This window comes from Rhododendron vialii, chromosome 9a (genome assembly GCF_030253575.1).
Source record: "Rhododendron vialii isolate Sample 1 chromosome 9a, ASM3025357v1".
Taxonomy (NCBI): Eukaryota; Viridiplantae; Streptophyta; class Magnoliopsida; order Ericales; family Ericaceae; genus Rhododendron; species Rhododendron vialii.
Genome location: NC_080565.1, coordinates 17219786 through 17232093, shown reverse-complemented (window position 1 = coordinate 17232093; position 12308 = coordinate 17219786). Strand labels below are relative to the sequence as shown.

Below are 12308 nucleotides of genomic sequence, written 5' to 3'. Positions count from 1 at the left end.
TGAGCATGCAACTAAGTAGGACATTTATCATAAGCTAGTGCAACTCTCTACATATGGAACAGGCATGTGGTCATATGACAATTTGAAAGACAAATTAAATATCACTACCCTAAATGTTATATTGACACATGATGCAACAACTAAGACCAGAATTAGAGAAGTACCTAGATTGTGCTGCAATAAAGACTGACGTGGATGTTCCCTCTTGTCAAATATTAGGTGGAACTTTTTTGCTTTGCAGCAATCTGCCAACTCAAGAAGGTCAAAGGACAAAAACTCACTATTCCCATACAATGTCAGAAGCTCGCAAATTCTAGCGTAGTCCATGCATGGTAAATCTTTAGTCAATTCTTCGCTGACTAAGGAGAGACAGCGCAGTGATTGGACCCCCAACCTATTTGCCAAGTCATTACTGATACTTGGATGTACAAAGTGTCTCCCAACAAGGGTGTTCTCCAACCATGGTGCATCATTATAAACAAGATCTGCAGCAGGAGTTAGAAAACCAAAAGAATCTGGAATTAATAGTGGGGCAGTAGAAGCGTCAAATGGCCTGTCAGAGTAACAGTCTGCAACAGCTTCTAGGACACGATTGACAAAACTCAATTGATCAGATAACAGTGTGGACCCTTTCATATCCATCTGCAAGTGTTGTAGCACATGCAGATAGTCAGAAACATCAAAACTGTGTCTAACACCTAATGCCAAAAGCAAATCTCTGAACTCCGATAACTCTGAAGGTACCACGTACAAATAAGGACTAAATTTAACAGGCGAATCAAATGCGAGAGAATTTGGGGATACAAAATCATCTCCAATCCAAACCCACGAAACACCATTCAATGCAGATTTTAGAACCAGAAAATCATCAGTACTAAGGAATTCCTGTAGTCTTTTATAAAGTGGAGGAAGTTCCTTCTGAAGTGCAGCATCAAAATCTAGTGCCTCTGGGGAATGTAACTTGAGTTGGGCATAGGACTTGGAAAGGCCAATTAATTGCGTGGATAAAACATCCACAGATGGGAGATCCATCCAACCCAGTTTACTCTGTAAGTACAAAGAGCGGCATTCGCCATCTAGTATGTTCATCTGAGATGAAACCAACCACATCTGTGATTTAGGTCTCACATTCACCGGAGCTGCCACTGATTGACTTGACCCTAACCATGGAAGTCCTTGCAAAGGTGGAGAATCAGCATAAACAGGACACCAGGGTATGGCTTTTAGTTCTGACCAAAATTCTTCTCCTGGACTGTCACCAATCAAGTTTCCTACAAATGAGTCAACGTCCAGCCCCTCTGCAAAGCAATTCTCAGATCTCTGTGGAAAGGACTTTCTTATTTCATCATCAGCAGAACTGCTGTTCTGACATTCAATGCCACTTCTAAATTCATTACCACAGTTGTGCTGGTCTTCATGCGTTGACAGCTTGAACGCTATTGCATCTAAACAAACAAGTAACCTCCTCCCATAATTGACTGTTTCCAAGTCTTTCAAGTCATACAACATGGAAACAGACCTAGCACAATCAAGCAAACCGGTAAAACCCAAGCTTTGTCGAAGTCCAAGGCTAACTAGGGTCTCCAGAGTTTCAGGATCTGAGAATTTCTCTGAAGGAAAGAAAACGTCACTCTGCAGCACCTTTTGTAGCTTAGTAATGCGAGGATCATATAGCCTGCCAAAAGCAATGTACGTACTTACTTTCTCATCTGTACATAATTTCTGAAAGAGGAAAAAGTTTAAATTCTGAAGGTTGACTTGCTAATGTGTTTTAGCAGGCAGCGTAGTAAACTTTCCATCTCAGTAGCTCTAACTGAGATCCTTTCACAGGTACTTTTTAAGTTTTTTACTCATTCATTTTGTGCACTGCAGTTTTGTCTGTGGGCCACAAGAAAAGTACAACATGTCATGCTTTGAGTTTTCATAGAGAACTCTCATTTTGGGCATCCTGAACTAGAAAGACTGACAAAATGGGATGGAGAGAGTAGTTAATGTAAGGGTAAAATGATCAATGCCAAGGCTATTTTGAAACATCAAACATCATAATTGACACTAAACGCACTGATCTCATGCGGCTTCACCAGAGTATTAGTTGAGATGTAGATAAAAAACACGAATATGGAGGAACTGTAGTTGATAACACAAAGAGTCTGCCTCCGCGGGGGGGGTGTGGGGGGTGGTGTGGGGTTTGGTTGTGCTACGACTGCACCAAAGGAAGTAAATAGCTACTAGCTGTATTTAGTTCAACTTAGTTCACCTTCATGACCATATGCACTTGCATTACAACTGGCAAATGACAGGGCATGATGCGAGATAACAAAAAGTGAAGTTCAAGTAACAGATTCAACATAATTCATAAGGCACTGATAGGTACTGGTTATCAACTAAGCAGAATAGGCAACCAATAAAAGAAGCAGAAAAATGTTGGATGTATGGTAACCTTAGCAGCATATTCTATACTTCAACAAAGCCTTTTCCTAACTACTAGGGGTCCTACAAACACTAAAACAATATAAATTCCAGGCACAGGTCACATTTTTCAAGTTCACAAATTTCAAGGACCATAGGATTGCGTGCCTTCATCTAATCTCTACCCCAAAGCATTCTCATCGGAAAATAAGTCATTTTATGAAAAAGCCATTCCAACATATGGATCAGAAGAAATGAACACATACCTGGATGGCTCCTTCCAGGATCCATTGCGTGCCAACACAAAAGCGGTACTGGAAACTGCTGTTCTGAGAGAGTTATCTTCTGCAATCAAAAGCTTAACATCCTCTAGAATGTCAAAGAGAGCTTCCTGATGCGACATAAATTCAGGCATGCGATTGAGTACATAATCCTTATAAAATTCTGCCCTCGAAAGTTCTCTAATCTCCAACATATCTCTCAGAATGGTTTTTTCTTTATCCGATTCTGTACGTATAAAGTTATCATCTAAAAGATCCTCACGCACACCATTTGGTTTAAGCCATTTCATAGGTCTACTCAAACAAACTAATTTTCTACTCCTGAAGGACTCAAAAATGGGAAGCTGTTTGATGACATCAATATGCCTTGCATCCATTGACTCTTCACTGAACCACTTGGACTGGAGAATAAAACTCCGAAGTTCATGCATCTCACCTTCGGATGCATCTCTGAAGAGCCCATCAACGTTCTCTGAATGACCAGCAACTGAGAGTAGGGCATTTAATAGGCCAGTAGCCGTTGGAGGCTGCACATAACTTCTCAATTGGGTATGTTCAATCGCAAGGTCACTCCTCAAGATTAGGCAACCTACTCTGAGCAACAGAGAAGACATGTTCTCACTCCAGCCATCATCTTCAATAACATTTGAATTCTTAACAAGCTGCAGAAGATAGTCCTTTCCAACAGGCAAAATAGGCCACTTAGAAAATACTGACAGATCATCGCAAGACAATTTTAGGTAACCCCATAGTAATCTCATCCATTCCAAACTAGGCTGGCCTTCAACACCAGGGGCCCAAGTTACCTGTTTAGCATGCTGCCACTCGAGCGGAAGTAAACTCGGAAGGAGCTTTTCAAGCAAATCACATGTCAAAAAAGAAACATTGAAATTCTCACTTCGTGCTAGATCACATAGCTTCCCGTGAAGAACATCAGAGATTCCAAAGTCTACAAGTTTATGAGGGACTGAATCCTTAAGAAGACCATACTCATCTCCTCGCGCAATATATATTCTTTCACCTGCCCCTCGTTTCTCAAATGACGTGAAAAAACCATTAGAAAGAGGTACCAAAGGTAAACCATACAAAGTATCACACTGAAAAGGAACTCTTACATCGAGTAAGCAATACTCAAGGGTCAAGATCATTGAATTCCTGTCCCTAAATCCACGCTTCCGCCGAATCAACAATGTTTGCAGTAATTGAGGTGTAAGGTAATGCAACAACGGACAGAACTCCATAAATATCTCCACAAGCGGCTTAGAAACAGTCACTACTGGTAAACCAGCATCAGATAATGCCTCAACAAGCTCATCAGTTTTATGAAAAGTGAAATCAGGAAAAATAGCTTGTTTGGTTGAGATCCATTGGCCCCCTCTGGCTTTTGTATACAACACACGAAGTCCGAAGTCAGCGATGAACAGGTAAAGTTTCCGCACCATTGATACCCAAGGTTCTAATCCTACTGTCGTAGGCCACAGCGAAAAGAACAAATTGCATGGACCAATTTCTGATGCAACTTTCTCAAGCAAGTGACCATAAGCCGGGGCAAGAACATCTTCAAGAAGGTATATATTCCAGTCTGAGCGTTTTTTCCCACCCCCTGCCATGTCATTGCCGAACCAAATATCCCTCCGGTTTGATGACAATTCAAAATATGCATTAATATGCACCGGAAGACCAGTGTTTATAGGAAGTGGTAAAAAGCAAAAGGCACGACCGTCAAAATTCTTTCTATCTTGAATGGAAGCTATGGGAACTTGAAGTACATCAGGAATAAGGATGCAAGGTTCCTCTGTGTTTGCTATATCACTGAATTCTGTATCCACCTTCGCAGAGTGTAAATATGAAGCAACGCAAGCCCACGGGATAAATTTGTGAGACTTGTTATTAAATTTTTCTGGGTTTTCCTTAAGAAACCCACTTCCTAGACATTCACTAGTTATCCACAGGTGTGACTTTTCGCCACCAGCTAAACTTTGCTCTCTCACCACAACCTTTTGTGTTTGCCATGGCAAAACTGTATCCACAGATTTGCTCAGTTTATTAAGGAACTGGTCCTTATCCACTCCATCTTGTTGATTTCCATGCATAAAGCTAAACAAATTACTACTGGCTTCAGCTTCAGGATCACGAACACAATGCTTGTGGACGCGATGTACAAGTTGCATTTCATTGCTACCTCCTTTGACAAAAATGGAGATGGTTTTCACATTGCGGAGAAATAGGAGTGTTTCAGAAACCACCTCAGAAAAAGAAGAAAAGAGTGAGAAGACATCATCAGATGAATAACCTTCTTTCTTTATTTGGCTTCGGGAAGCAACAGCTCCACTCCTGAGGGGAAACCGGAATAGCGTTCCAGGAAACGGATGCAGCAAGTCGCAGCCAAAATGCAGGAAAGGTGAAAATTGATCAGGAAATTGTTCCAAAATCCTTCTGCCAACAAACTGAATCCGGAGACCAGGGTGAGATGGAGAGATCCCAGGCAAGTTACAAGCATGAGGATCAAACATGACAATGTTTTCCCCAGAAACAAATGTGGGGATGTCTGTAAAGTGATAGACACTATTAAACCCTAGCCCAAACCTTCCAATTGCAAAGGGTTTTTCTAATTTACTTTCCTGACCAATACGCGAGATCGCGTATAAATCTTGGGGGCTGAAAACAGAGTCATTAAAACAGTACAAAGCGGGACCCTGCCAGTCTGCCATTTCAGGAGAAAGAAGTGATGATGTCCCATACTGTGTCTTATCCAAAAGAAATGTCACTTCAGAAGCTCGCGCATCTTCAGCATTCTGAACAAGCTCAAAGAGAATACCAGGTCCATCCGCGTACATTTCAAGTATGTGTTTCAATCTAGTTGTCAAGGCTTCATGCTGTCCAAATGCTTCCGCTGCACCAGATAAACTTAAATTCATGGAATCAGCGCTTTCAGCGAGTAACGTCCTCCGAAGTGAACGAACACCGAGCTTCTCAGCCACATCATTGGATATGTTCCCATGCACAAACCTTTGAAGAGTTCTTTTTGCAGTTAAAGCCAGGGTTGATGCATTTCCAAACGAGTTATTAGGCTCTTCCGAGCCAGGCAACCAGGGAGCATCATTATAAACTAAATCAGTGGCAATAATAAGTCTACCTGACACGTCAGGTAAATAAATCTTAATTTCTGCTTCATTAGACCGGACATCAACCAGATGTTGTGCAATCAATATTGCAGCCCTGATTTCCTGCGCAACAAGGGGTGTGGAGCCTTTCCTCATAGCCATTCTGCATAATATATTGGCGTAATCACTGGGTTTCAAGAATTCCTGAATTCCAAGCTCCAGAAATAAATCCTTAAAAACAGCTAAATCAACAGGTATAACACGTACGTAAGGAGCCAAATGAAGAGGACCATTAAGGACGACCTCTTCCGAGGTCGCAAACCCATCCCCCACCCAAATCCATCGACACCCTTCAAGAACAGCTTTAACAACATCCATCTCATCGGACCCCACCATGCCCAGAAGTATGGTGTATATCCTTGGCATTGCTAAGGCCAACTCCTGCCGCAGTAACTGATCAGTCACGATCTCACTGTTTTTCCCAAGCTCAAGAAGTTGACCAGCAATTACACTACCCCCAGGTGGAGAAGACCACCCCAGCTGCTGTGATAAGGCCGTGGATGAACATTCCCCATCAAGTATCCGCATGCTCGCTGAAGTGAGCCACAAATCTCTATAAAGCCTTACGAGCTTAGGAGGTGCAACCATCGACGAAACAGCAGGCCAGGGTAAAGATTGACAAGGGGAAGAAACAAGGACAGGGCACCAGCAAATCATCCGGAGATCATTCCAGAATTTTTCCATGTCCGATTTTAAGTTGCGAGGCCGAAACGCAGTTGCTGCTCGTTGCACCATTCTATTCAGTGTTCCGTGATCTTCATTTGGTAGATTTGTTACCCACTTCAATGTGTTTACTTCTAGGTAGGAAAGAAGAACTTTTCCTCTCAAGTATGCCCTCTGTTGATCCTCATGCATTAACTGCTCCACCTGTCGAGCACTTTTTATGACAGTTTCAGGAGAGACAGCCATCCCAAGTCCCAAACCTTGTAGCATGTCCAAAATGCCTGATTCTTGGAAAACACCACAAGGAAAACTATCAGAATCGTCTAATAGAGCATATAATTCTTCATTACGAGGATCGTATAGTGCAGCAGGAGACTTCAAAGAACCATTAGACGTTGAGACAAATTCCAAACTTCTCAGACAATCTCTGAATGATGCATCCTCAATACATAATTGTGGGAGCTCCTTCAGAAGAGAAAGCATGATGCTGTCACGAACCTCAGGACGCAACTCCTTAACTTTGTGTAAAACATGCTGCTTATAGAAACTCGCCTTCCTCATTGGCTCAATTCCATAATATCTGTTTAAGACCTCTTCTTCGATACTTGACGAACTATAGATAAATTCAGCACCAAGAAAGCACTCAGGAACATCCCTTGGTGGTAAGTATTTGGGAGGGTTTTCCAAATCTGAAAACTGTCGGGTGTGAGGAGATTCTCCAACATAGACCCTATAAATAGGCAGCCTCTTGCAATTCCATATGTTAGAATTAGACAAATGGCTTCCAATATACCATTTCATATCTAGGAGAAATTGACGAAGCTCATCCCTCTCTTCTGCTTTAACAGTATGAAATGCATGTGTGATGCTATTATCTGAAGAGACAACATCAAAGATTGATTCCAAAACACCAGAAGCATCAGAATCACTCACATAATGAGATAAATCCGGATGTTCAACGCCGTAACTATTGCTTAGAATCTTACACCCAAGTTTACTGAGACTGTCTCGCATCGTTTCAGACAACTTCTCCACATTCAACAGTTTTGATTGCAATGAAGGTCTGTGAAGATGCCCAGAAAGAGATGGAAAGATAGGCCAATCACCAAACAAAGACAACTTGTCACACCCATCTCGAAGATACTGCCAATAAAGTACAAACCACGATGAAGTTGGATGGTTAAGATTAGATTTTGGGTCCCAAATTACTTTATTGTTGTATTTCCAATCAGCAGGTACAAATTTAGAGAAAAAATACAGGAAATAATTAACATTGAAGACAATAAGGTTCGCCTTTGAGGACTTTGCAATAGATAATAGCCTGCCAAATAGGGCTGGAGGGATGTCGCGATCAATAATCCTATATGAGATTTGTTGAATAAGCTTATATTCCATATCATTGCAGAAAAAGTAAGAAACCCCTTTGGCGACCTCAGACAACAACCCAAAGTCACCACTTGCCAAGGGGAGCAAAGGCAGGTTATATGCATGTCTACTAACATCATCATCAAGAAGGTCTTCAAGACAATATTCCAACACAACAAGCTTGTATGATCTGCTTAGTGTGGTTAAACTTCTGCATTCCCTAAGATAATGTCGTACTGAATCAGGAGTAACCACTTTCTGCTGAAAACTACATGCGCATTTCAAGAGCATATCAAGCAAATCTTTGCGCAAATGAACTACAGGCATTCCAAGCTGTACAAGAGCTGCCCCAAGTTCCTTACTTCCAGAGAATTCCTCATCATGAAGAAAAGCCTCCAATGGTGAAACCCATTTCCCTCCTTCAAGTTCCGAATACAAAACAGGAGCATTACCAATGTTCTGGTAAATATGCTCAACACAAATACTCCATGGCTCTTCAAAGGAGCCACTGGGCCACAAAGCATAATAGGATTCTGTTAGACCTAGTAACTTTTGCACTCCAAGCAACAATTGTGTGAAAGTAGGGGCCACCACGTCCTCTAAAAGAAGCCTGTTCCAGAGAGAACGAATTCTCCCACTTCTGTCCATGTCGGCACCATACCAAATGCCACGACGGTTAGACGAAACCTCAAAGTACCCATTAACTTGGACAGCCATTCCAGTTCTAACAGGCAAAGGAAGAAAGCAAAATGCTCTTCCAATCTTAAGAATGTCATCCTGTTCAGCAGCACAATAAACAAAATAAGAATCTGATATGATAAGCAACCAAGGGAATTTTTAGAGAAGAAAGGTAGGTAATTTCCATAAAACTAGAAGCAGCATATACAGAATCTTAGTTTAAAGTTAGTTGGATGCACAAATGTGCCCTACCAGTCCATGTCATCCTGTCTACGATCATGAAACCACTGCCCTAGCTACTTCCAATTGACCACTTGCATTAAAGGTCCAGATGGCACTTCCACCGTCAGCTACTTAACTCCTAAATCACTAAAGATAGTGCAATCACCTACCGGTGTAGGAAAGTCATAGATGTCAATATGAAACTGCATCACCTAGTAGTCTCATGACTGGTTACTTATTTAGCACCAAAATAAGAATAATACATCGTGGCACTCATTATGATTATTTTCCTTCCAAGAATCCCTGCTTATCAGATAATTTAATTGAAAACATAAAGAAGGAAACAAACAGAAGATTCCAGATCCACAAAACAGATCTGACAGAAGCCTCAGCCAAGATGAGAATATGGAGGCGACAGAGGAACTTCCAGTCTTCTCAGTTCCACCTTCGGATTTCTCCTAAATTTTGGATGGAAACCACTCCCACGCTATGGTTGCATTATAAAATGGCTTTGTTTGAGTGATAAAATTCAATTATGCTCCTCTATGCATTAGTCACTGAAGCACCAGATTGATAAGTAATTCTTAGCTGGTACCACACGTATTATCCTATTTCCATCATTTTCCACGATAATTTACATAAACAAAATGGGTGCATTAATGCGTTTCAGTGTATTTCTGCTCTGTTTAGAGGGCATATGTATTGGACATCAAAACTCACAACAAACAACGCAGTTATCTCATTTTGAAAAAAAAAATGTAACACAGTTCATGGCATTGCACAACAGCACTCAAATGCTGAACAGATACGCGCCAGTGCCCCAGCAAATATCAACACCATAAATATTAAAATATATACATATATAAGCAAAGAGTATCTACCAACTATATGCCTAAGGCATCAAGTTTGAAATATTAGTCGCATGGAAAGTGCATCAGTAACCAGTTTATCGCATTCTAATGTTGTGCAACAGCTATATATGCACGACTCACATGCACTCACACAAGCATTAAAGTATTCAAGATTACATTGGATGAATCATCTGAGATGCACGCAGCAACTGAAGCCCAAGGTAACAGATGAATATCATAATTTTTGGATGCAGCAGCAGCAAAAGAACCAATCCTACTGGTAGCTGATGCCATTGTTTGCACTATGTAGAAAGTATCTGTCCTCTTCTGGGAAAGAGAGTCAGCAACTGCCTCACTCAAGAATTCCAATGAAAAGGCATCCATCACAGAATCAGCTGAATCTATTGACCTGGACAATCTAAGAAGTGCCTGGCGATGCCTAACTGTGTCATCATTCGCAGAGTTAATGGAGCATGAATAGACCTTCCTTGGCTCAGGAATTCCAACATCCCATATATACATTTCAATAGAGAGTACATTCTTAAGAAAAAGTAGTGTGAAAACTCCTTCCTCGTACAGCTGAACAAACATGGAAGAAATGTTTTCTTCCAAGTACACTTGCTTTGAGAGCTTACTATTAGATGCCTGATCTGTATTCCTCAAAGGAAAACGGAATAAGGTACCAGCGAATGGAATTTTCATGTCACAACCAAAAGCGCGATACGGAAGAAACTGGTCTTTATACAATGAGAGAGCTGAAGAAGTAACAAACTCTATCCGCTTTCCAGGATTTGCAATAGAGACATTCGGAAGGTAAACACCCTGAGGATCAAAAATTACCACATATTTACCACTTACAAAAGAGGGCAAGTCCGTTAGATGGTACACCGAGTTGAAGCCAACCCTGAGAAAGAAAGCAACAAAACACCATCAAAGATGGAAGATACACATAAAATAAAAAGAGAATTAAATACAAAGCAATGGAAGTACACATCCATGGCCAGACAGCAAGTACATAGCAAGCCACATCTAAGAAACCTAAAGTTGCATTCTGTAAAATGTTAAAAAGTCGGCTAGTGGCAAACACGCAAGGGATACTATGGGATAAAAATAATCCCACAAAAAAGGATCAGGAACATAGACCCATAAAAGTGAAACCATTCACTTGTAAGTTTCTTGCCTAACTCCAAACTCTGTATTCTATAAAGTTGTTTTCTTTCCTATTGGAACAGTGCCCCCTTGAGGTAAGTAGCGCATTCTCAGCAAATCTACATGCTTTGTCCAACCCCTCCAAAGAACTGTAGCCACGTGTCCGGAAGCTTCAGTCTTGATGAAAAACTACATGACGAAGTGGAGGCTCTTCATTTTTCATTGTCGTACAGAGCACTATGGAATTGCACACCCAGAAGAAGGCAGACCGCACCAACATTTAAACAATAATGGCCAAGTGTTGCTTCTCATGAGACAAAAAACAAGAGCCTAGAACTTCTGAAAAAAACTGGACCACCTTCCAATGCTAGAACCCTATCCCACTATGTACCACTTGTGCATGCTTGTGCTCTAAGAATCCAAGCCCAATACAAGAAATAACTGGGAATTTTGTTGCCATGGCCCATCTTTCCATGAAGCCGTCAGAGGGAAATGGTAATTGTTGCTTCTTTGGTTACTGGGGGGAAAATTTTAATTTTTAACACAGTGAAATTCTGAGAAACGAAACCAGCTAAAATATAATCTACAAAGATGGGTTTTTTTTCCCCTGTATAAGTACGAAGACAGAAAAAATTCGCTAAATTAAACATCACTCCTCAGGTTTTCAAAGGTTGAAATCAAACATTAAAAAAAGGTTAAAACAACACTAATCTAAGCCCAATATTCCTTTGGCTAATTCAGTTTTCCTGTTTCCAGTTCATCTCCTTCCCTGCCTTTTCTCGTCACCCAAATTGATCATAACCAACAACTCAAACAGTAGTGCAAGTAACAATAGCTCGCTGAACAAGAGACAGAAAGGTGGAGAGGGGATTAGGCGGCAGTTGAGAGAGCTGCTCGAAAGCTTGACGAACAAGCCCTCACTCTTTTTTTAGTAACCACAGGAAGAAAGCGGGAGAAAGGTACAATTTGCCAATAAAGAAGGTTGAGGTTACATCCTGATGGCACGGTTGAGGGAGTTCACGCTGCTGGGAAACGAGGAAAAGGATTAGATAGAGAGAATTGTATGGACGATAAGTATATTCAACTCGGCATCTCCTGCCCTTACTGATATTGATGTGGACAACACAAAATAATAAATGGCTAGATGAGGATATTTTGTTAGTTGCCGAGACTCTAATCAAGAGCTGCATGGTTCGTATGAGGATTGGTAGATCAAGGATAAGCCGTAGTAGTTTGGTAGTTAAAGGGTCATTATTAATTTAGTGCTTGCATTATTATTCATCTAGATGCATTAAACACAGGCTTAATTTCAAAAACACCCCCTTAACTATCACGTTTTGTCAACATAACCCCCTCAACTATCAAAATCTAGCAATATCACCCCCTCCGTCCAAATCCGTAAAAATTTTGGACGGAAACAAGTGAAAAGACTAAAATAGCCTTGTTATGTTAAATCCTCTCCTCTCTTTTCCCATCTCACTTTTCCTTCTCCTTTCTTCTACGTTCTCTTCTCGGCATCAATCACA

At 41.0% G+C, this 12308-nt stretch overlaps 1 protein-coding gene across 2 annotated transcripts in view; it reads right to left on the bottom strand.

The window, feature by feature from the left end:
* LOC131301671 (uncharacterized) overlaps window positions 1-12308 on the bottom strand; it is a 45133-nt gene that overhangs the window by 13757 nt on the left and 19068 nt on the right. For both annotated transcript variants that reach the window (XM_058328048.1, XM_058328049.1), the window contains exons 2-4: window positions 9811-10537; window positions 2676-8659; window positions 165-1675 (exon numbers count right to left, since the gene is read on the bottom strand). In XM_058328048.1, coding sequence (XP_058184031.1) covers window positions 165-1675; window positions 2676-8659; window positions 9811-10537 — 8222 coding nt within the window. The remainder of the gene's footprint in view (window positions 1-164; window positions 1676-2675; window positions 8660-9810; window positions 10538-12308) is intronic.